Source organism: Zonotrichia albicollis, chromosome Z (genome assembly GCF_047830755.1).
Source record: "Zonotrichia albicollis isolate bZonAlb1 chromosome Z, bZonAlb1.hap1, whole genome shotgun sequence".
In the NCBI taxonomy this organism is placed as follows: Eukaryota; Metazoa; Chordata; class Aves; order Passeriformes; family Passerellidae; genus Zonotrichia; species Zonotrichia albicollis.
This window is the reverse complement of record NC_133860.1, coordinates 62,966,325-62,988,715: the sequence shown is the minus strand read 5'-3', so window position 1 is coordinate 62,988,715 and position 22,391 is coordinate 62,966,325. Positions and strand designations below refer to the sequence as shown.

The following is a 22,391-nucleotide window of genomic DNA, read 5'->3' as shown; positions in this document are numbered from 1 at the left end:
ACCCAATTTTGTCCATGAAAACAAGCAATTATTCTCATTATTCATGTAAGTCTACCCTGATTATTATCCATCTGAATGTCTTCCTTGTTACTGTCTTTGTTTCAAATTTTAGAGGATGTTCAGTGGTACAAGCATACAGTGAATGGATTCTGTGCCAGTCTCAGAGTCTAGAGAAGATCTGAGATGCGAACTTTGTTATCTTATTGTGCCAGATGAAACAATGGGAGGTAAAAGGGTGGGATCTAGCTAGCCCAACCTAAACCACCCAGAAGGCAGAGTTAGCTAGTCCCTGCAGAACAAGCACTGAGATGTCTCTGTCTGAAGTCTCTGCAGTGGCCATTCTTCTACTGATGGCAGAGAAAGCCTTGAAAGGGATGCCTCATTTCTGTATAGCTAGAGCTAGATGGAATTAATCCCCATTAATCAGATTATCTACTTCTGCCTGAAGCAAAGACAGGAATATCTCAGCACTGCCCAAACCTAAAATTTCATCAAAAAGACTGTGACACTGGCAACAGATCACCGAATACTCCTGGTCTAATCCTAAGGCTGTGTACAAAACTTGAAGCCTTTCCCCTTTAAACGTTGCCTTTTAGGATAGCAGCCAGTGGCAATAATTTTGTAACTAAAGGAGATGATGTTTTAAATTAATGTTTCCACTTCCTCCCTCTCTCACTCACAACGCCCATTATGAGGTTGCTGATATTCCTTCCAAAAGCTTTTTCAAACAGAGCACAAAATAAAAGATGGTTTCTGACCATAATGACATCAGGCTTTCTCTTAGACTTTTTGCCCAGAGGCATAAGAGGTATTGATGGCTCAGCCTGTCCTAGAAATGTCAGAATGCATGAGGTTCACAGAGCCATGCATTAAATGAAGTGTACAGGACTCTGTAGCTGTCAGACATTAATTTAACAAAAATAAAGCTTTGCTATATAAAGAAGAGTCAATTTCGCTGATGGCCTCCTGCCTCCTGGACTAATACAAAGTTATCCATAAGGAGAGAGGGACAAGTCCACTGACCTACCCAGAACAGGATCTTGCCACTTAGTTCTTGTTCACCTAAATGCTTCCATTTGTGCCTTCAGTTACAAAATGGCTGTTTCCTTGGCAGGATTGCTCTTCACATAACAGAGGATAGGTGTTATCTTTTTTCTGTCTGAATTACCAGGAGATTTGGATCTTAATTCATTATCCATTTAACTGGAACGGGCTGCTAGTCTCCTTTGGCTGACTTGAAGTGTTCGCCTTCCAGATGCAAACTTAAGCCAGCACCAAAAAGGTTAAAAACTCTCAGGACCTCTGTAGCTTCGGTCACTTACACTGCGGTGTCTTCGTTCTTTATGCTGCTGCCGATTTAAATTCCGTCAGTCCCACAGCACTCTTTTTCTCAGCACACCTTATTACTGAGAGCCATCAATTAAGTAAAGAATTAAGTTTTTAAAAGGATTAAAAGTATTCTTTGCTAAAAAAAATGGATTTTTGTCTGAGTGGTTCTGCTTATAGAAGGATGGCAGCATTTTCTAAGGATAAAAGAGTCCTCCCCCTTTCCCTCATATAAATCAACTGGCAGCTGAAATATTTTGCAGAGGATACGTCATGATGAGATTTCATGAGAGATGTGACTTGGCTGCTTGCTCTTCTGAGAGTGTTGTATGTCGCTGCAGTCGTAGCATTCTTCTGCTTGCCAGGAGCTCTGGAAGGGAAGTTTAAGTTTGGCCAAATGTTTCTTTAGTTCATTTTTTGCAATTTGCCTAATAGGAAATTAAAATTTCATCTGAGAATCTGCATGATTTTTTGGTAAACTGTAGTTCAATAGTTTGGGCTATTTAAAACAGCACTACTAAGCATGTCAGCACAATCTGAGTGCAAGTTCTATGGCACAGTGCAGACTTAATTTTAGCATTAAGATAACAAGTTTCTATTTCAAAGAGATCAGAATTGTTCAGACACTTGTACCAGTTCCTTCTGGAATGGAAGAATGTCCTCTCTGAATAATACTGACAGAAGTCTCACCTGGTGGGAAATCCAAGCACACTTAATGTGCTTTATTGTATGTTAGCACATCAGTGCTGCTCTAAATCTTTGTGTTTTGACTGGTTTTCATGGAGTCTATAGAAAAACATTTACACAATTTCTCAGTTATGCATGGAATCTTAACGGGACTGTTGAGGTCTGAATAAGTTCCTGCCTGTTTCTGTTGTTGATTTTCCTCTAAAATTTTTCAAGAACTTGTATCTATAATTTTTGCCAAAAGGGCTCTTCCTGACAAATTTCCAGTGAAGTCTGATGAAAAAGAGCAAAAGAGGCTTATTTTCAGATGAAATTATGATTGTGAATATGTCTCATTTTCCAGAAAGTATGTCTTAGTGGTTAAAGCATTGAAGCCAACATTTTCATATTCAGTTTTTGTTGACTCCCTTGATTGCTCAGCGCTTTGGCTGTTCCAGTTGTTCATGTGACCACTGAGCACCTCCTTTTCCTCCTTGCCTTGCCTCTTGTGCCAGTTTAGAAATTGACACCTCTGAAGATTGTCTACCTGTCAGTGTGTTTGTGCAGAACTCTTGCAAAGTAAATCTTTTTGACACTGAAGTTCGACTGCCTATGCATTACATGACTGTATCCTCATTTCCCACTGGCATTAAGGAATTCCAGAAACCTTTAGTGATGGATTGGGAAAAGAGGCAGAGAAGGAAATGCTGGATTCTCTCAGACAGAAACATTTTTACTACTACTTTTGTTGTTCCAGAGTGGTGATATGGTCTTTAGGAGCAAAAATGGAATAAACTAAGTTAGCAAGAGTAACATTCTCACCTATCACAAGGGATGGATAATTGCTCACAAAACCAAGCACAGATAATCCCAAACAAGACTGTTTCTTCAAAATCTAAAGGACACTAAGAATAAAAGCATCTCACAAACTCTGAAACAACCAGGATTACTTAAACTTCCAGCTCCAGTTCAGATTTTTTTCCATTCATTTGCATTTAATAAGGCAAGTTCCCAGACAAAATTTTGAGTATGTCTTGAATATATTGTGCCCTCTTTGCCATGTGCAAACATCTTTGCAGTGTCCATAAAATGTTGTAGTATCCTGGGAAATGTTGGAGAGTAGGACATAAAGAATTTTTAAGAGAAACATTAATAGACCATTTCCAAAATAAGGAGTAAGGACTGAAGTCTTAAGAACTTTCAAAGCTCGCCAATCTCTTTTTGATATGTGTAGAAGCTGTGTCCTTCAACTTTTTCATCACCTGGGAAAGTGTTTCAGATTTCAGGCCAAGGTACCATAGATATTTTCAAAGGAACATTGATTAGTTTCATTACAGGGGAAATCTGAGAAGTGAATGGCAGAGTTCCTACAGACATGGGTTATTTGCCTCATATATTTACAAGTTCTCTCAAATTGCACCTTTTTTTTTTTTAATTGGATGGGGTGCTTGCTCTGAGCTCAACTTTCACATTACCAGAACATTGCTAAGGCTTTCCTCCATTCCTCCAGCATCAGCAAAGCAAAGGGGTTTGCTTCATTATCCAACCTGACAAAACCTTTTCCCTTACCTAGCTTTTCCTAAGTTCTGTCCTCTGACAGAAGATTAGTGCCAGAGAGGAGTGTCAGGTTGCCTGGTCTAGACATGGTGTGTTTCTGACGTTTTTATCCCAGGTAGAATCTGACATTTAATTATATAAATGGATGCAGTGTTCATCACCATGCAGTCAAACATCTGTTATTTCTGCTGCACTTGGATTGTTTGGGCTCAAATAATCCGGGAGATAAACCTTGTATGACAAGATTTATCCTTCATCTTCAAGCTGATGTTCTTTCTACTCCAGATTTTGGAGGAAAAATAGGACAGGTACTTAGTTTATTTCCCATCTGATGGTTTTGTTTTCTACATATGTTGCTAATGGTTGAAGCAAGAAAAAACCTGTTCTTTATTTCACTCCTGCTTCCTGCTCAAACAATATTTTTTCATCACACATTTTTCTGTCTACTCACTGACCCTTCCAAAAATAAATTTTTAATGAATTTTAAAGAAAATTAAGTTTTCGTAAATTTGTTGTGAATCAAAAACTTCATTAAGGGAACAACTCAAATGAGATTTTTTCCATCTGAAGAAACAACAGACTATATATCTCATTTGGGAGAAGTTACACGGTTAGTCAGCTCATATATGGTAGTTCACTAATCACCGTACATACACATAGCTCCTACATAGCTTCTACACAAGATGCTCTGTACCCCTCAGGGATCTAAAAGTGAGCAAGAGGAGTGGTCATGGCTATTGAGATACTGGAGGTTTGGAGAGAAAAGATGCATACACAAAAAATAAGATTCCATCACTCCTCCAGCTCATTGAGTAGCTCATTTCCCTAATGCCAACTTTGTTCTTCTTTTTCAATTGTTGGGGATTTTTTTCCACTGATTAATTTAAAGACTATTTCCACCCCACCTCTTCTTTTTTTCTTTCTTTCCCCGACCACCAAGTTCTCCATGAATTTTATTATTTCTTTGGAACATACCCACAAATCTCAGTGGGTGAAATCCAGTATGTCATAGCCTCAGAGTAGTTATTCAGCCAGCATATGACCACAACCATGAATTGCTGGATCAACAAGAGCACTGTTAGATGTGGTCTGTTCACATGGTGCTTGAGTTACTTGCTTTTTCCAATGGTCTATTATTTCATGAATTTGTGAGGGCTAAAATTGGGCATTTGCATCTTAATCCCTTTGAGGCTAGGTGATTTCAGACATTCAGTCTGGGACTCTTTATTGCAGTCATATTCCCATCATTCACTAGCTCAATCTGGCCCTTTTGTTAAAGACCCCTACCCTTTCCACTCATCACACTCATTGCTATTGTATTTTCCCTAACAATATTGCTTCTATATCCATTATCCCTACTGCAGGGAAAAGACATGAGGAGACCTCTACCCACAGTCCCTGAATCCAACATTTTCAGGAAGTTACATCATAGCATCCCTTTGAGCATTCCCATTTACACTTCTGCTTGATTTGGTTTTTTCCCTACTTATGAAATGCTAAATTTCTCAGAAATAAAATGTTGGCTGTACTAGCATCCCTGGAGGCAATCCATATGTCAATATGGAATTTGGTTGCTTCCATAAGATCCTATTCAAACTTGTGCGGTCTGCATGTTATTTCTAATAACTATCACAACTGTGTGCAAAAAGCTAGTGATTTCTGCTGGCCTCTCTCTGTTATAGCTCTTTAGAGTTGCTTCAAAACATTATGTGATTTCCATTTTGGGATTGAGGAGAAATAGCATCCCTGGTGAGGAGCTCAAAAGAGGGTGCAGAAATATCCAATGCACCCTCCCTATAAGAGCCAAAATATGCTTGCAGCAAAGAAAGGTATTTACACAAGGGAAGTGTAGAAACATATATATTACACGTTCAAAACCTACTCCCATTAACTGTTGCTTTAGTAGAGAATTCTTAAAAATTCACCTGAACAGAGGTGATTGTGATTGGTTTGATGTTTAGTTCCTTGAAATGGATCAGATTTTATCAGCCTATACATATATATATAATCTCCATCAAGTTACAAGAAGAGTAGGTCCAAGCTGAAGGTCAGTGAAGGTAAAAGAAAGTGATGCTGTTAGTACAGTGGAAGGTGCTTTGGGGATGTTGCCATCAGGGACACTTTAGCTTGGATCTTCGTGCTGTACTCTGGTTACAGCATCTCCTTAGTGGACAGGATCATGAGAATAGGCATCTATTCATGTCCTTGGCTACTCAGTGCATATTGACTGCCTGACTTACTGACTGCCCAGTTCGTAGCTGGGGCAGCAGGGACACACTCATAGAGGTACTGTGGTTCAATCTCTTCAATACAAAAGAGAAATTAAGAAAGGACTTCATCACAAGCAAGCTACTGAACTGAAGAAATCCTGTGCTAAATTTGTGGAAATGCCCTAATCAACGCAAGCTTCAAGGCCTATTCCCACACATTATTTAAAATTTGACTACCAAAAAAAAAAAAAAAGGCTTTAGTGTAAAAGATCATGCCTGAAGCATGAGCACATTATTCTGCATACAGTAGTCATTGAAGCTCCATCTTCACTCATGCTTCACATCTCCTGCACACAAGGATGCACACTGGAAGCCACTGGTCTGTGTCTGGTGGATCAGAGAGCAAACACTGTTGACATGTGAGGTTCTAGAGCATGAGAGAAGTCAAAGGACAGGACTTACACATGGGTGAGATCCTGCCTTGCTGCATAGGGTGTGAATATATTACTCAGGATGTAACACTTGGCAAAATGGACTGTACTAACACTTTAGCAGAGGTTAGTGTTCTGGAAGGGCTTCTCTGATAGTCAAATGACTTCCAACAAGGCAGTGAAAGTTGGATTCCTAATAGTCTTCTGATAAATGCTTTATTATTCTGATTTATTGTAGTAATACTAGAAGTTGAAACAAAACAGTGGATCCCAACAGCACGCAGGGTTTACACAGATTAATAGTAATCTTTTAGCTCTATGAGACTAGCATTGTCACATATAAGGCAGGTACAACTGCTGTCAATATTGCTTCTATGAAGCTGTAGGAAACTATACTGTGTGAGAGAGGTGAGCGGTGGAACACAGACCAAGAGCCCACCAGACAATCAATTGTCATTGAAATGGGGTAGAAGGGATAGGGCTGGGAGAATGCATTTCAGAAACAGAGCAGGAGTAATCAAGAAAAACCTGAGAAAGTGTCTGAGTGATGTCAGATAGGAGAACAGAGAGCAATGATTTTCTCTGCCTTAATAAGTAATAGATGCATGCTTATTAGTGAAGGATAACTCTGACAACACAAAAGAATAGTATTCTGGTTTTCCCTCCAGCAGGTGTAAATCTTTGTGACCCTTTTTGCCCAAGTACTTGTAAAAAATGCCTCATGGGGAGTCCTGCTTTGAGCCCAGTGCTTGCTGAGATCAAATACTTTCCTCAGAGTATTGTCACAGGTGGCCTCTGCCTCTCTGCTTAATGTTTGCAAAGCCTTGAATGGTTGAAAAGTCTGCTTTATTTCTACAGTCAACTGTCTTAAAAGATCTGGAAATACCTCTTCATGGTATCCAAATGCCACAAATCAGAACAGAGCATTTTAAGGTAAAATATAAGTGTTCACATGCTGATGAATTGCCTATGCAGTACAGACATGGAAAAAACACTAGTCCATATAAACTTTTCAGGCTAAACAATTCCTTCATCACTCAGAACCTAAGAAGCTTCATGTTCCAGCCTTTAGAGATAGTCCTTCAATTGCCTGCTCAATTTAAGTACCTCCCTTTCTCAGAAATCTCCCCTCTGTGAGCTTTAGTGAGTTTCCCGTTTACCTTAATTTAGCTAATGCATAAGATATCCAAAGCTGATTACAGAACTGTCAGTCAGATGGCAGGACTTGAACTGATTCTTTCATTATTCCATTACAGTTTCCTTCTGCTGGCATCCCTTTTTGCTAGCAGTAGGTGTCCCGTGCCCAAGGAAGCGCTGTATGTGAATATGCAAAGAGGACCAAACCCTGGATGAGTTGGTTGAGTCCCTAAAAGCTGTCTGCTTGTGAAAGCAGTAAGTTGCAGAGTAGACATAACATTAAATGGTGCTGAGATCCCACTCAGCTGTTTCAGGGGAGGTATCACAAGCAAATGTATAGGTAGACATGAGCAAGAAGCCAGTGAGAAGTGGCTCAGATCCCCATAGAGCTTCCAGAGCAGCAAAGGGTGAAAAGTGCCCCTAGTACAAACTAGGCTGTACTGTTTGTACCCTAGTACAAACTTGGCTGGTGGTAGTTAGCAAAGAGTTAACAGACTGTGAACTTCTCCACTGGATGCAGGGGCTTCTCAGCAGATGATCAGGACATGAGTATCTCATGATGGAAAACACTTTTGACACAGAGCTGTTTGTAACAGTCCCATTGCAGGTTAATCCATCGCATTGTCAAATCCTTACAAACAACTCAGATACAGCTCTCCAACAAAGGACTGCTTGGCTCTAGAGGAGGAAATCAGCCATTCAAATCTGAGCCTGGCTCCAAATGGGTCTGTCATAAGGATTGCAAATAGCACAAGGGAGCATGCCTTCAGCTCCTGGGTGCATAGGCAACCCTGCAAATGGGTCTTCTCATTGTTTGTTTTTTTCACTGTCAATACCATGCAGCATTTACAACATCAAGTTCCAGTTAAGTAGTGCATCTAGGTCCTAGAAACCTTTTTGTGCAGATTTTGTGCATCTCTGCAAGCTGCTTGCCCTCTTTTTCCTGAGCCATCATAACTGAAGAAACCAGAGATTTTTTTTCTGAGTGAATATATGCTTGGGGGTAAAAGTACATATGGAAGGACTAAATCAGCTCTTCCTCCTACCTAGAGGGCAAAAGAAAAATGAAAGCTTGTCAATATATGCTTTCTGTTTGAGCTTGGCATTTTGACACCTCTTTTGGCCAGTTCATATTAGATTAAATTAGGTACCTCCCAAGCAGCAATGATTCACAACTTTTTGCTCTGCTTCCAGCTGACATCCTTCTACTGAGGCAGTGCATCAGCTGGTCTCTCTGCATTCTCCATCTGGATGCCTCATCGGCCTCTTCTCATGGCTCGGTTTGAACTTTGCCTTCCTCTTCAGCCTTTCCCAAAGGCAGCACCCACTCCAGCAGGATGTCAGCAGCACAATCTCCCCTGGCATCTGCTCCCTGAATGACTGGTATTGCCTCCAAATTCAGCCTGCTTCCCCAGTCCCTTGCTCCCCCTAACAAAGCAGTTCTTTCCCTCAAGTGTGGCAGCAGGGATCATCTTTGCCAGTTGGCCTTGCACTGCTCTCCTTCGCTCTGGAGGGGAAGCACACTCATTACCCTCACCTTTGAAAACTTTTCAGTCTGCAGACATGCATGTGCTGATCTGTTAACTTCTCCCACCTGATTCCCTGGCCTGTTACATTTTTGGAAAGAGCAAAAAGTTTGAAAATGTCAAAACATTTTAAGTTGGGGTGAATTTGTTTTCAAATTGTATCTATGTTAGCATATGTCGTCCTTCTAGAAGCACTGGACTTTAACAGGAGTGCATATGCCATGGCTACAGCCAGCCACAGGCATCCTGTGATGCCACATGGCTGTGTAATTCTGTTAGCCACAGGCACATCAGTTCAAGAAGAATCTATGACTTTCATTTGTTAAGGTGAGGAAACTGCAAGTTTATGAACCTGGACTATTACCACCATTCTAATAAACATTGCAACTTGGGAAAATTTGGCATAAAGTAGAAATTTTTTATGGTTTTTACTTTTTTCCTAGGAAAATATTTGCAGAATGGAAACTTAAAAGACAAATCACCACACTGAAACCCATGTTTTCATCTTAACATTATTTGCATGAAGAATTTATATCTAACTTCAGTTTAGAGATGCCTCATAGCCATGCCTTGTGATCTACACTCACACTGTTGCTTTTGAGAGGGCAAAATTACTCACAGACTTCCAAACACTCATAGTTTTGTTTTTTTGCTTTCTCGTCTCTCTGCAGAAGGCTCCCTCTCTCTATTGAGCTCTGGAGTAAGGCTGGTGCCTGTAATCTTTAAAGATTTTCTTTTTCATCCCTCAAACCTTGTCACGGGCAGCCACTTCAGGGATCCACATGGGTCCACTTCAGGGATCTTCTTTATTCAGTCAACTCATTCCTAAGTCTTTTTCTTCCAGATAGTCCTCTTCTTTTCTATTTATACTTCAACAATTTGTATAAATGACAAACTACTTTCTTATTCTGTACTGCAGCTTGGCCTCTGTATTTTTTAGTATGAAGGGGATCTTTTTTTCATTTTCTGGCTTTTTTTTTTTTTTAATTCTCTCTATACTTATACAACAATGTAAGTGCCTGAAAATGCAGCAGCCTTTCTGTTTTTATCAAATCATTCATCCAGTCACTCGGACTTGATCATGCTGGATTGAGCACGCATAAAGGAGATTCCCTGTCCGAGCTGCTTTCTGGGAGGCTGGATGGCACCTGTGGTGCCTTTCACCCTTCCTGAGAAACAGGATCCTCAGTTTCTCAGATCCTTTTCCTACAGATCCTTTTCAGGCATTCCTGTTGCAAGGACATGTGTAGTGAACGCCTGAGGAGAGAACATGCATCAACCTCTAAATGATTGTGAGATCAGTGTTTTTTTTAACTTCTGTGATTAAGAGTAACACTCTGTTGCAGAGAACTTGGCCTGTAACAGCACCTGGTGGGTTTTTTTCTTTAATCTGCTCCTCCGTTTTCACACTAGCATACTGGCACAGGAGGTTGCACACATGAGGAAAAAAAAAGTTAGAAGAATTGATGTTGTAAGCTGACTGGACCGTCAGGAATGAACTTAGCATGCTTAGTTGCTCCTGTCAGATGGCAATAATAAGTCTACTTGCCTTGGATTTATTCACTGAGAATACTGTCAAGCAATTCTATCACTTGATGCTGTGCGCATTTCAAGATTCGTATGGCTTCTGGTAGACATGTTAAAACCATGTAACATCCATTTTTATCACCTGAAGAATCAGTCCTCAGCTAAGAAAATGAAGCTGTTTCACCTCTGCGTATTGTGACGGACTCACTCAGGTGATCATCGGGCAACAGCTATAAAGCAGCTGCTTCAGCACGATGAGAATTCTTAACCCTTTGGTGAGGGGCTGAGTGAATGCTCCCCCTGCTCCATGATGGCTGTCCTGTGTCTTGCCTTTCCTCTCTCTCCTGCACTCTTGCACATTCCCCAGGGCAGGGGTGCGGGTGACTGGAAATGTGAAGTCACCTGATAGGATGCTGCCTGACTCCCTTCGCTCTGAGCGGCATAGCTCTCCTTGCCTAGTGGTAGTGAAAGCAACTCTGCAAGGCTTTGCTCTGCTCAGCAGACTGCTGAGTTTGCCGCAGATGCAAAACAGAAATCCATCCTTCTACTGCCTACTTACCACCAGGAGGGTTATATGTCTTCTTGCCTCTTGTTCCTTCTGCCAAACCTCTTTTCTCAAAAGCAAGCTCTGTTCTGCTGCTAGCAATGCATCCTAAGACGTGGCTATGCTGGTGTTGCCCTGCTTTCTGTGTGTGGGCATTCGTGTTCACATCCTTGATTAAAGGTAGGCTCTCTTTGATACCAGTTTCTAGAATATTTTCTAGTTACTGTCTCTGCTTCTGTTTTCTTGAATTAATTCAATGTAAAGCTTCCACCAGCTATTTCTAACCTGAAATCTGTCACACTTCAACAGTATTTGAAAAGAGCTAAAGCAAGGCTAGTTTTCCAATGTAAAACTCTTCATTTGTGTTTGATAACTAATGGAAGAACTATTTCTAGAAAACAATGGAAATGGATTAGGGTTCCTAGTAGTTTCATTTGATGCTTCAATTTGCAAGTGCTTTAATAATGCAGGCTATGGATGTGCATGGTCAGTACTTACACTTTCAAAAGTGAGAACTTTAACTATTGTTCACTATTGTTTGTGATCTGTGTTTTAAATGTGCTGCAGTCATTTCTGTTCACAACTCTCATGGAGTTTAGCACGATTTTTACATTTAGGACACATTTATTTTGAAACTCTCACTTCTGCAGATGTGTATCAAATATACTGCTTGTCTTAGCAAGGCATAAGAAACTGTTTTAAAGCAGCACCATAGGATAAATACTTGTCTGGTTTCATTACTTTATTTTAAAGCATGTATCTATTAAGAAGCCAGTGGGAAAATTTCAAATGAAACATGATTTTAGATGCATTTGCTTTATGTTCCCACAGTAGTGTACTTCTAATCATAGCGCTATGCGTGGTGGTGATGAAATCTGAAAAGAAAAATTTTAGTTCTCTGTTGAATGAAACAATACATGATATAAAAGAATCTAAACTTCATGACATATTTATGTGTCTTCTCTGAATGACACGGAAAGGATTAAATAAAATATCACGTTTTCAAAATTTTCCGTACATGTAAGTGAGCAGTAGGCAGCATTTCATCTTGCAGTATGATAATCCCCTGCAATTTCAGGATGCTTTGTATCACCTTAGAGGTGAAATCTCTTTTTCAAGAACAGGGGAAGGACAGTCTAATCATGAAAGTGCAGCATACTGAGACCAGATGTCTCCCTGCAGGACATCTGCACATCCACAGGCCCTTGAAGGATATGTAAATTGCAAATTTATGTGCCAGACACCATGCTGCCTGGTACAAACCCCTTCTATGTTTAATATTTGCAATCATAAAGGCTTATCATGGTTACTTGTCTGATGTGTTCTAGTGAAATCTGCGACTAATGCAAAAAACTTATGACAATGAGTCCTAAAACAAATTTTTACTCAGTTGTATCAGTAATATCTTTGGGATAATCATATAGCTTTGATAACAGAGCTGTGCACAGCATGAGACAGAAATTCTAAATCTTGTGTTTATAAAATGTTTTTATTTTAGGTGCTGAAATACAGTAATGAATTGTAATAGCAAAGTTTCTCAAGAAAATTGTTCTTCTAAGCTGTTGTTGCCAGAGCCAATAAAATTTAATATTTTCCTTTAGAAATGAAAGTGTATAGCCTTTTACACTGTGAAAACAACTGTTTAGACTATATGTAACAGGTTAGGAGCAGTCTTCTTAACTCTGCAGTGAGTCAGCTCAGTGCCTGTCACATACCTTGCTTCTTCTGAGCCATCTGGTATGTTCTTCATTAATGGGGGGTTACAGCTGTGATCTGCTTGTTCCCAAAGAACAGTTCTGTATTACATAGATGCATGCTATTCTATAAGAAATGTTTAATATTCCCACTTTTTTCTTGTTCTTAGAACTTAATAAATGAACTTTCTGCAAAGAAAAATTGTGCTATCTAAAGAGTGAAAATATCAATTGTGAGGATAAAATTCAGTCATAATGTTTAAGATTAGGATGCATCATTGTAGTCATCTAATCACCTGATAGAGATTTTGATACAATAGTTGCAGCATCAAGCTTTTAATTTCTAAGTAGGTATGCTTTTCATGAACACCCTGTTTTACTGGGAAGATTCACGAAAATTAAATCTGTCACATTTCTGCTTCTTATATTTCACACCACCTTCCTTTGGTGTCATACCAAGGTGGGCCAAATGGAGGCTCATAGGCCAAATCCAGCTTAGGAGACAAAACTACTGAAGCCATTACTTTACTATTTGAGGAAACAAGGAGTAGCCAACATTCTGCAGGAGGATGCTTTCAACTGACACCATACTGGCAGCCTCTCCTCTCTGTGCTCTGGTAGCTTTAAACATGGTCACAAGCACAAGGTCCAGAAATATAGCACAGACTGGTATGTTATCCAGCACCTTTTTCCCCTTTTTCTTCTTTCTGGCTCAGCTGTTCTTTGTCTTTACCAATACAGATACCACAGCCTGCGAATCAGAGGAACGGTTATTTCACAAACTCTTCTCCCAGTACAACCAGTTCATTAGGCCCGTGGAAAATGTGTCTGATCCTGTCACTGTGTATTTTGAACTGGCCATCACCCAGCTTACAAATGTGGTAAGACTCACTCCACAGTACTGCTGAGCTTTGGGGATGGTTGTAAACACATGCAAATTGCTGAAGCAGGAGATGTAATTGTGATGGCTGCACACACCTACAACTCTCCTAGCTTTCATTTCATGTGTTTCTACCTGCACCTGCTGAAACCTTTGCTGTTCTTTTAGTCAGATGAATTGTGCCAGTTGCTTGAAGAAGTGGTTTGAATGACACAGATTTATTTCCTTACTTCTATAGAATCAAACCCCTCTGCTTCAGGTAGCAGCCTCCAGAGCCCAGGGCAGAAGCACTAAATGTTCAAGCCCAGGCTCGCTCTCTTCACAGGGCTAGCCCACTCCAGAGACACCTAGTGTGTCCCAGCATGGGACCAATTCTCCTTTGGGACTACTGTCATTTCCCAGCAGTCCTGAGGGGAAAATTCTTCTCATTTTTTTCAATCTATGTGTTTCAAAATGATGTAAGGGAAAAGTGTGGAAAGTGGAAGCGTGGTGTTTTAAGGCATGAAGGTGGGGATGTATGTTGCATGTTTTGGAATGCAAATGGGTGTGGGGCAAACATACTGGGCAGGACAGAGCCAATGTGGAAGAAACAAAACATCACCTTTCTGATTTGTGACTGATTGGCAATTGCAATAAGTGACCGTAAGAAGAAGGTCTCTGTACAGCAGCTACCTAATTTAGTGCTGGTCAAGTGTATCTGCTCTAGAGGTTTGCATAGAAATTCAAAACACTGTGATACAAAGGTCATTTTCCTTGAATCTCAACCAATTCTGTACTGTGTAATCAGAGTTTTTGAGACACTGAATCCAACAAAATACACAGCCACAAGAAGAATCTCATTCTTTTGGTACAGGTCAGAGCAATTCTAGATTGTGTGCTCTCCAGATACTCAAATGTCTGGCAAAAGAGTGCAGCTTTCTGTATACCTGATATTTATGAAGCATGATTTTTCAGTAAAGTTTTATTCATTTTTCAGTAGGGTTGCACCCAACAATGTACAATGTGTAAACCTCTTGAAAGATGCTAGAAAAAATCTGCTATCAGTTAATGTGAAATTCTATTTTCCAGTTTTATGGGCAAACATTTTGGCCATCTCAGGATACTAAAACTGTTTATGCCTATGTTTTTTTATAGGATGAAGTCAATCAGATTATGGAAACAAATTTGTGGCTAAGACACGTAAGTGACTGTGTTGCATTTCTCTTGCATTTTGCATTGAAATTATTAAATGTGTGTTACTTGTAATTCGTGTCTATACGATAAGTTTTTGTTTTGTAACAAGGATTTAAAAAATGAATGAGAAGCTCCACAATGAAAAAGTAATTTCTTCATTCTTTTTACCTAGAAGTTATATCTTCTTTCTTTCCTGTGGGATATATTCTCCACCTTCATGATTATTGGTTTTCTTCTGGAAAATCGAGCTGGATGTACTCCTTAAAGAGTGATTAAATATGCCACTCTAGGTAATCCCCATCAAAATATTTATTAGAAGAAGGAGCAGGCCTCCATTGTTCCTGATAGCTTTGAGTATTTTTACATAGATAAGTATTGGAATTAAATGCCAATATTGCCAGATGGAGCGTACCAGGGCTCGTCTGGCCCTTGCTGCTGGACCAAGGGTGGCGGCTGTTGTGTTTCACCTCAGAGACACCTTTGGCTGGCTGGATGTTGCAGCTCAACACCTGTCACAAGTCCAGGCATGCAGGAACTCAGTTTTACCTCTGGCGGAAAGGCTTTAGGTGAGGGGAAGGAAAGGAATCAAGTTCTGCTGGAGGGTTTGATCCAGAGCTTTACTCTAGGCACACAGACCTCTGAATGTTGCAGCAGCTCCAACAGAACCACGAACCACGTGGTCAGCGTGGCTTTTAACTCCAGGGAGAGGGGGAGGGAAGGGGTAGGTATGCCACCAACCAGGTGAGGGGGGAAGGCTCAGGGGACAAGTGACACCTGGATAACCTAATGTCCCCAGGGCTGAGAGGCATCTTTTGAACTTCGACAGTCACACGATGCCCTTGCTGGAATGCAAGATTGACGGACAGCTCTCAGCAGGGGGCAGGGGAGGAGAAGGGAGAGGTGATTGGCACACCTGGGGAAGGAACCGGGATAAGTGAGACAGGCTATGACATCACACCGCAACTAAGATAAGGATTCTTAGGGAACCTAAACTGCTGAGAAAATATAGCTAACTTGCACCATTGTTTTCAGGCACTGGTTGTGGTCCAGGCAGAGTTTTCTGTAAAAGAGAGCATACTTTTTCTTTTACCATAGGTGAGAGACTGTGGAGCATGGCCCCATGATAGGGCAATAGGCAGCAATGCAGGAGAGCTGCTGTGCATCCCTCACTGCCCTGACCTGGTATGTCAGCACTCCTGTGGAGCAAATACTGTCTTCTGGCAGCAGCTGCCAGTTCGTGAGCAGGTGGACCAAACATGGGGGTGCTGGTCTCCTCTGGTGCTGTCCTCCTCTCACGTGTGGGGTGCTGCAGCAAGGTCCCTATTGTCTCTTGGCAGTGGGGAGGAAACCTTTCACAGACAAGGCTCTCTACTGATGTCGCACAACAGAGGAGAGATCTCAGCATGGCAGCCGTTCATAGCAATTGGCACACCATCCTGTCACAGAGAAGAGAGCAGCAATCAAGAGAGCAGTGTTCCCACATGTCTAGTGTTTCTCCAGGTCATGGCCTTCCTTGGAATGATTTTTTGGACCATTGTCCCCTTCTTCACACGCTACGTTTCATTACAGTCTGTCATTTTACGGGAAGATCTGAGAAACAGATATTTGTTGATAATTTGAAGTTTTATAATCCTTGTCCATTCTTCTTTCAGATTTGGAATGACTACAAACTGCGATGGGATCCCAGACAATATGATGGCATTGAATTTGTTCGGGTACCAGCAGATAAAATTTGGAAACCAGATATTGTCTTGTATAATAAGTATGATGATTCATTTTACCCATTTTATTGATTCATTTGAATCTTTCTCTCAAAAATATCTCCTTGCATCTCCTATAAAAACACCTATTACATTTTATTTTCATGGTAATTGTTTTGGTTTTGCCTCATTTGTCTTTCCAGTGCTGTGGGAGATTTTCAAGTTGAAGGCAAGACCAAAGCCCTCCTTCGCTATGATGGAATGATCACCTGGACCCCACCAGCTATTTTTAAAAGCTCCTGTCCTATGGATATTACTTTTTTCCCATTTGATCATCAGAACTGTTCACTCAAATTTGGCTCATGGACCTATGACAAGGCCAAAATTGATCTTTTGATCATTGGATCCAAAGTAGATATGAATGACTTTTGGGAAAATAGTGAATGGGAAATAGTTGATGCTTCTGGCTACAAACATGATATCAAATATAACTGCTGTGAAGAGATCTACACAGACATAACATATTCTTTTTATATTCGAAGGTTGCCAATGTTCTACACCATAAATCTGATCATTCCCTGTCTTTTCATCTCATTCCTGACTGTGTTCGTTTTTTACCTGCCATCTGACTGTGGTGAGAAAGTTAATCTTTGCATCTCAGTGCTTCTTTCTTTGACTGTATTTTTACTGGTGATCACAGAAACAATCCCATCCACCTCTTTAGTAATTCCCTTAGTTGGTGAATATTTACTCTTCACAATGATATTTGTGACTCTGTCAATTGTCATCACAGTGTTTGTCCTCAATATACATTACAGGACTCCAATGACACACACAATGCCCAAATGGGTAAAAACCGTCTTTCTTCGCCTTCTCCCCAAAGTCCTGTTGATGCAGAGGCCACTAGAACAGCAGAAAAAAAACCCTTCCAGAAAAACCAAGAAAGTATCGGACAGTAAGTTGGGCAAGTCAAAGCACAGCAAACACAAAGACACCAAATTGCACAAGGAGCTGCGGTGCAGTCACTGTGATCAGGCAACTGAACTCCGTACCACCAAAAGACAGCTGAGCCATCAGTCTCTGAGATGGATGGCAGAGCACATGGAGTACTCTCCAGAGGTGAAGGATCTCATCAGCAACGTCCAGTTCATCGCAGAGAACATGAGATCTCAAAATGAAACCAAAGAGGTAAGGGAGGTAACCATCCCTTTAGGGCTGGTTTTGTTTGTATTGAAATCAATGGTGATGACAAGGTGGAGTGCCTGTGCGTAAAATCAGGGGCTAGGTCAGCAGGGCACTTGTCCTGGTAGGAGTCTGTTACAGACCTCCTGGGCAGGATGAACAGGCAGGATGAACAAGTATTCTAGAGGAGGTTAGAAGAGGTATCATAATCACCAGCCCTTGCTTTCCTGAGGGACTTCCGCTTGCCAGGAAGCTGCTGGAAGGGAAACAGCAGAGAAGAATCAATCTAGGAGGTTCCTGAAGTGTGTGGAAGATAATTTCCTGACACAGGAAGCAAGTTAACCAGGGACAGTGCCCCACTGGAATCATTGTTTGTGAGCAGAGAAGGACTAGTGGGAGATGTGACAATTGGAGGCCATGGGCACAGCGACCACAGAATTATAGAGTTTTCAGCTTGGGGTTTAGTTGTGAGGCGTGCCAGCAGAACTGGATCTCCAGCAGCTAGACTTTGGCCTGTTTAGGAAATTGATTTCGAGAGTCCCTTTGGAGGGAGTCCCAAACGTCAAAGGAGTCCACAAAGGCTGGGCATGGTCTAAAAAGGAAATCCTAAAGGTACAGAAGCAGTAGGACGAGTTGCTGGGGAAGAAGACCATCTAATGGGTTGTTTGTGTGAGGTCATGAATTTTTTTCTTATTTGGGATTACTATCATAGAAAATGGTGCACACTGTAATTTAAGGGATTCTGGGGCCATATCCTCCTGTGCAAACACAAACTAAAAGAAGCTGCAAAAGGATTTTCTGACACCAGGAACTCATAAGGAGCAGAACTTCTCTGACACTTCAAGATATTTATAAAAGTATTTAGAAACTAATGCAATATATATCTTTGATCTGTCATGGAATTTTTGGTTTTGGTTTTGAATTTTTTTAGATGCTCTATGATGGTAAAATCCATCTTAAAGTTAAGTACTGCTGTATTTATATGGAAAATCACAACAACTTTATAAGGGAAATGTTGATATGCATTATTTCTATCAGAATATTTTGTTGAAATTCATACAACTTCAGTAAAACCTAAAGATTACTTTTATTCCCCCCTTTCTTTATGGCCTGCAGAAGAAGTTTCATCTGAAAGCAAAATCTATAAACTTCTGAATAAAGGAGTAGAGTTAAGCCAGTGACTGAATTCATAGTGAGAATGTAGCACATGCCAGTCTGAAGCAAAAGACAGGAATCTTTTACCATAGAGGAGGTTGGGGATTGAGCTGAGCCCTGCTTAGTACCTATGGCCTTAGTGCTTTGCTTAACTCACAAATTTCAGCCCTGCTTTCATTATCACGCCAGCTGCACAAAACATCTATGTACTGATTCAGCTACTTTCTCTGATGGTCTCCCAAAAAGAAGTTTTCCATGCAGTCATGCAAATAACTTACTGTCTTGATTATGCAGCTCAGGGGAAATCTTCTTTTGCTGATTTCCATTTTGCAAATCTCTCCTGCCTCATGAAATTTTATTCTTAGTCCAGTGTGTTCATGAGCAGCTTTGTATCTTACCTTTTAGAACATATTAGAGAGGGGAAGCATAACTTTTCATTTACAAAAAATCTCCTTTCTAGGGAAAAACCAAGATTTGTTCTCAGGCAAGCACTGGGAGGCTGCTTCTGCTTCCGCCAGATATACAAATGGGTGGTGTTATGTACTAGTCCTAAATAAATCAAAGCCCTTTAAAAAATGCAGAAACATTTATAGCTGTTGGAGTTCTTCCTGAGTGCTCTTTCATGCAAAATGCAGCTTCCATGTCTGATTTTCAGAAGTCCTCCAAGGTTCTTCCCTGACTACCAGCCTGTTTCTATTCATGTTCATGTTACTATCATGGCCAACTTCTTTTTTGCATAACATCCCTATCACTCAACCCAACACTAATGACTATCATAGCTGTCCTCTCAGTAACCCTGGGAGGTTGGATAGCATTAAACTAAATACAAACTTGAAAAGTCTTACCTTATTTATCTGTTTCTCTGGCTGAATTGCCATCATCAGAGTCTACAATTTCAAACCTACCCTACTTAAATTTTATTTATACTCTCCAATACCTGCTGCTGTATTCCTCACCCTCAACATGATCAAAATCCTAAAGCCAGTATTCTCTTGGAGGCAAATATAATAAAATTGAAAAAACAAGTGGAAGATCTCTCAACAGAGAGCTCTTAACTAGTCACTAGTTTATATGTGTGAATGTTCTTCTGATGCAGTGTTTCTTGTGCAGTACAAGCTCCAAGGTACAGTTTAAAGGACAGCAGCTTCACTGCATGTGGTTCTAAGATCTGTCTCTCAGCCATGCAAAATCCATTCTGTCCTGCTTAGCACACAACACTGCAGTTTGCTGGAACCCTTGCTTTGCCATATTCCACGTGTCCCTGTGTCCAGTTTCCTGAAATCAGTGGAACTTGATTGGTGAGACAGTGTTTCAAATCAGACCAGAATAGCAAACTGCATCTTGTGTAGGCTGTCCGGCTAAATCCTTCAACAGGGTTTAGTGATGTGCAGCTGTGGTGCTGTGCCTGCTGTTAAACCATCCCACTCTGCACCCACCACATGATCAGGTCCTGTTTGTTAATATCAGCATCACAGCCATGTATTAGCTGCCCTCAGAGTCGAATATTTAGAACAATTCAGCAGACTAGCAGACAGTGTTGTATGTTCTCAGCCAAAAGTGGTAAAATACCATTAGAAAATCAGCTCCCTCTGAAGACATGTGAAAATGGAGCAACTATAAGCATGACAAGCACATTCCTGACTTTCATGTGTGTTCTTCCTTACATTCAAAAGCACAAAGGGCATTTCTACTGCGTAATGTCAACTGTATGTAACATTACATGTATTTATCCTTCTCTTTTTTTATTCACTTGCAGGTGGAAGATGATTGGAAATACGTAGCTATGGTGATAGACAGAGTATTTCTCTGGGTATTTATAATCCTGTGTGTGTTTGGGACTGTAGGGCTCTTTATCCAGCCACTAATAGCAGAAACGTAACTCAATCCATTGCTTTTTATCCACTTTTGCTCTTGTTTCATTTTCGGTTCATAGAAATTTACCTTCTATTTCTCTCCTCTAACATCATGCCTCTGCTCATCACCTCATCAGCACCCAGCCACAGAAGCTCCCAGTACAATAAAGTATGCGATTACATTTATGTTTGAAATCAGACAGATCTTAAGCATTTAATCATATTTGAAGACAAATGGACTTAAAGTTAGAATGTGGCTACCATGTGAGGCATACACATTTGAAAACTTCATGCCTCTAAAATCTTTTAAAATTAGTTTGATCTGCCACTTACTTTTCCATGTAAGGGGACCAAAAGGGGCCCAAAGTCCCCTTTACCTCCTGATAGTAAGTACCAAGACCTTGATGAGCTTCAGCAGGATTTCTAAGCCACCTATCCCACCAAGTTAACAGTGGTCCTAGTCCACAGGTTCTGTTCTGAAAACTCTTGCTTGCTCAGGCTCTGACATAAATCCAGCAGAGAAGGGTTTGTTCCTGACTAGGTACTTGCCATGGACAGAATTGGTTTGACAGCACTGGACTGATCTGAGGTTTTGTGTTTTTAAAGCCCAAGACCAACCTAAATTATGCATATGCCAGCAGGAGAAGGATGGATACCATGAATCCTCTGCAAAGCTGAGCACCCTGTTTCAAACAGCTGTGCAGCAGTGTTCTGCTTCCCGACTCCTCATGGGTCTGTGCTGTGTGTGCAAACCTGAAATTTAGGGCCATGTCCTTTGGGGCTGAGGTTGCTGATTTGTAACTAAGTCTCAATCCTAGTGTGCTTCCTCCTGAAACAGTTAGTAGATGTGTTCCTGATGTGGTTTCTATAAAATGTGGGTGGTTTACCCTTAAGTCCCTCATTTGTTTATATTCCTGTAAGTTTTGTGGTGAAAGGTTCTTCTTTAAAAAGCACCACTTCAACTAAACCAAATGGCTCCAAGAATACAAAGCCCTTGTCTCTTACAAGAACTTCTAAATTTAACTGTACAGTGTCAATGCAGTGCTTTCAGTGTCTGACATGCATCAGTCTCCGCCCTGAACATCACCAATCCTTGGAAGGTGATGTTTCTGAAGTCCCTGTTTCTGAAGTCACAGGCTGGCCTTTTACTCTTTTGTGATGTTTCATAATAAAGAGAATAGGAATGAATTAGTGTATATGTTAAAGACAGAATGACAAGAATATAACTGTCTTAATTCACCCAGTCATTATTGTAGAAGAATGAGTAGAAGAAAACTATTATTTTCTGTAATCTCCGTGAATGTTGTTCGATTACGTAGCAACTGACAGACAGATGTATGAAAAAGCATGGTTTATTTTGTCAGCCTGTCAATTAAATGTCACTCCTGAGATACACCTTGAAGAATTTGTGGTTTGGGTTTTTTTTTTTTTTTTAGATTTCTTCTTGTTAATGTGTTTATAGATGCTACTATTGGCTCTTTAATCAGAAAGAAGGTGAAGGAAAAGAAAGGAAATTTGAAGAGGAGAGTTGAATTCTGAACCTAAAAACTTCATTTCCACAGAAAAGACATCTGACTGTTACACTCTTTGACCATACAAACCATGAAAATATTGTGGCTGAAGGTGCATTGCATTGGTATCTTAAGCATGACAGCTACAACCCCACAGCTGAGACAGTATTAAGGCAGAAGGATATGGTTTTTTGTTAAGACTTGTCATTTGCAATATTGTCATCCACAGGCAGAGTAGGTAGACCAGAGGGAAGAGCCAACTGGAGGACTGTCTCCCTAATTGTGTATTTAGTGGCAGACCTTTGTGGGGAACATATTC

The 22,391-nt window shown here is 40.6% G+C and overlaps 1 protein-coding gene across 1 annotated transcript; it reads left to right on the top strand.

Annotated features, from left to right (window-relative positions):
- Positions 1–10,845: 10,845 nt before the first annotated feature.
- Positions 10,846–21,835, top strand: CHRNA6 (cholinergic receptor nicotinic alpha 6 subunit). The gene is made up of 6 exons (XM_005486259.4): positions 10,846–11,104; positions 13,360–13,499; positions 14,633–14,677; positions 16,324–16,433; positions 16,575–17,559; positions 20,465–21,835. Exons 1-6 carry the CDS (start codon positions 11,026–11,028, stop codon positions 20,585–20,587), a joined length of 1,482 nt encoding a protein of 493 aa, XP_005486316.1. The 5' UTR covers positions 10,846–11,025; the 3' UTR covers positions 20,588–21,835.
- The last annotated feature ends 556 nt before the right edge of the window (positions 21,836–22,391 follow it).

Coding starts and splice junctions, on each gene's coding strand:
- CHRNA6 (XM_005486259.4), top strand. CDS start 11,026: ATGCATCCTAAGACGTGGCTATGCTGGTGTTGCCCTGCTTTCTGTGTG. Junction 16,434..16,574: donor GATATTGTCTTGTATAATAA/GTATGATGATTC, acceptor TTGTCTTTCCAG/TGCTGTGGGAGATTTTCAAG. Junction 17,560..20,464: donor CTCAAAATGAAACCAAAGAG/GTAAGGGAGGTA, acceptor ATTCACTTGCAG/GTGGAAGATGATTGGAAATA.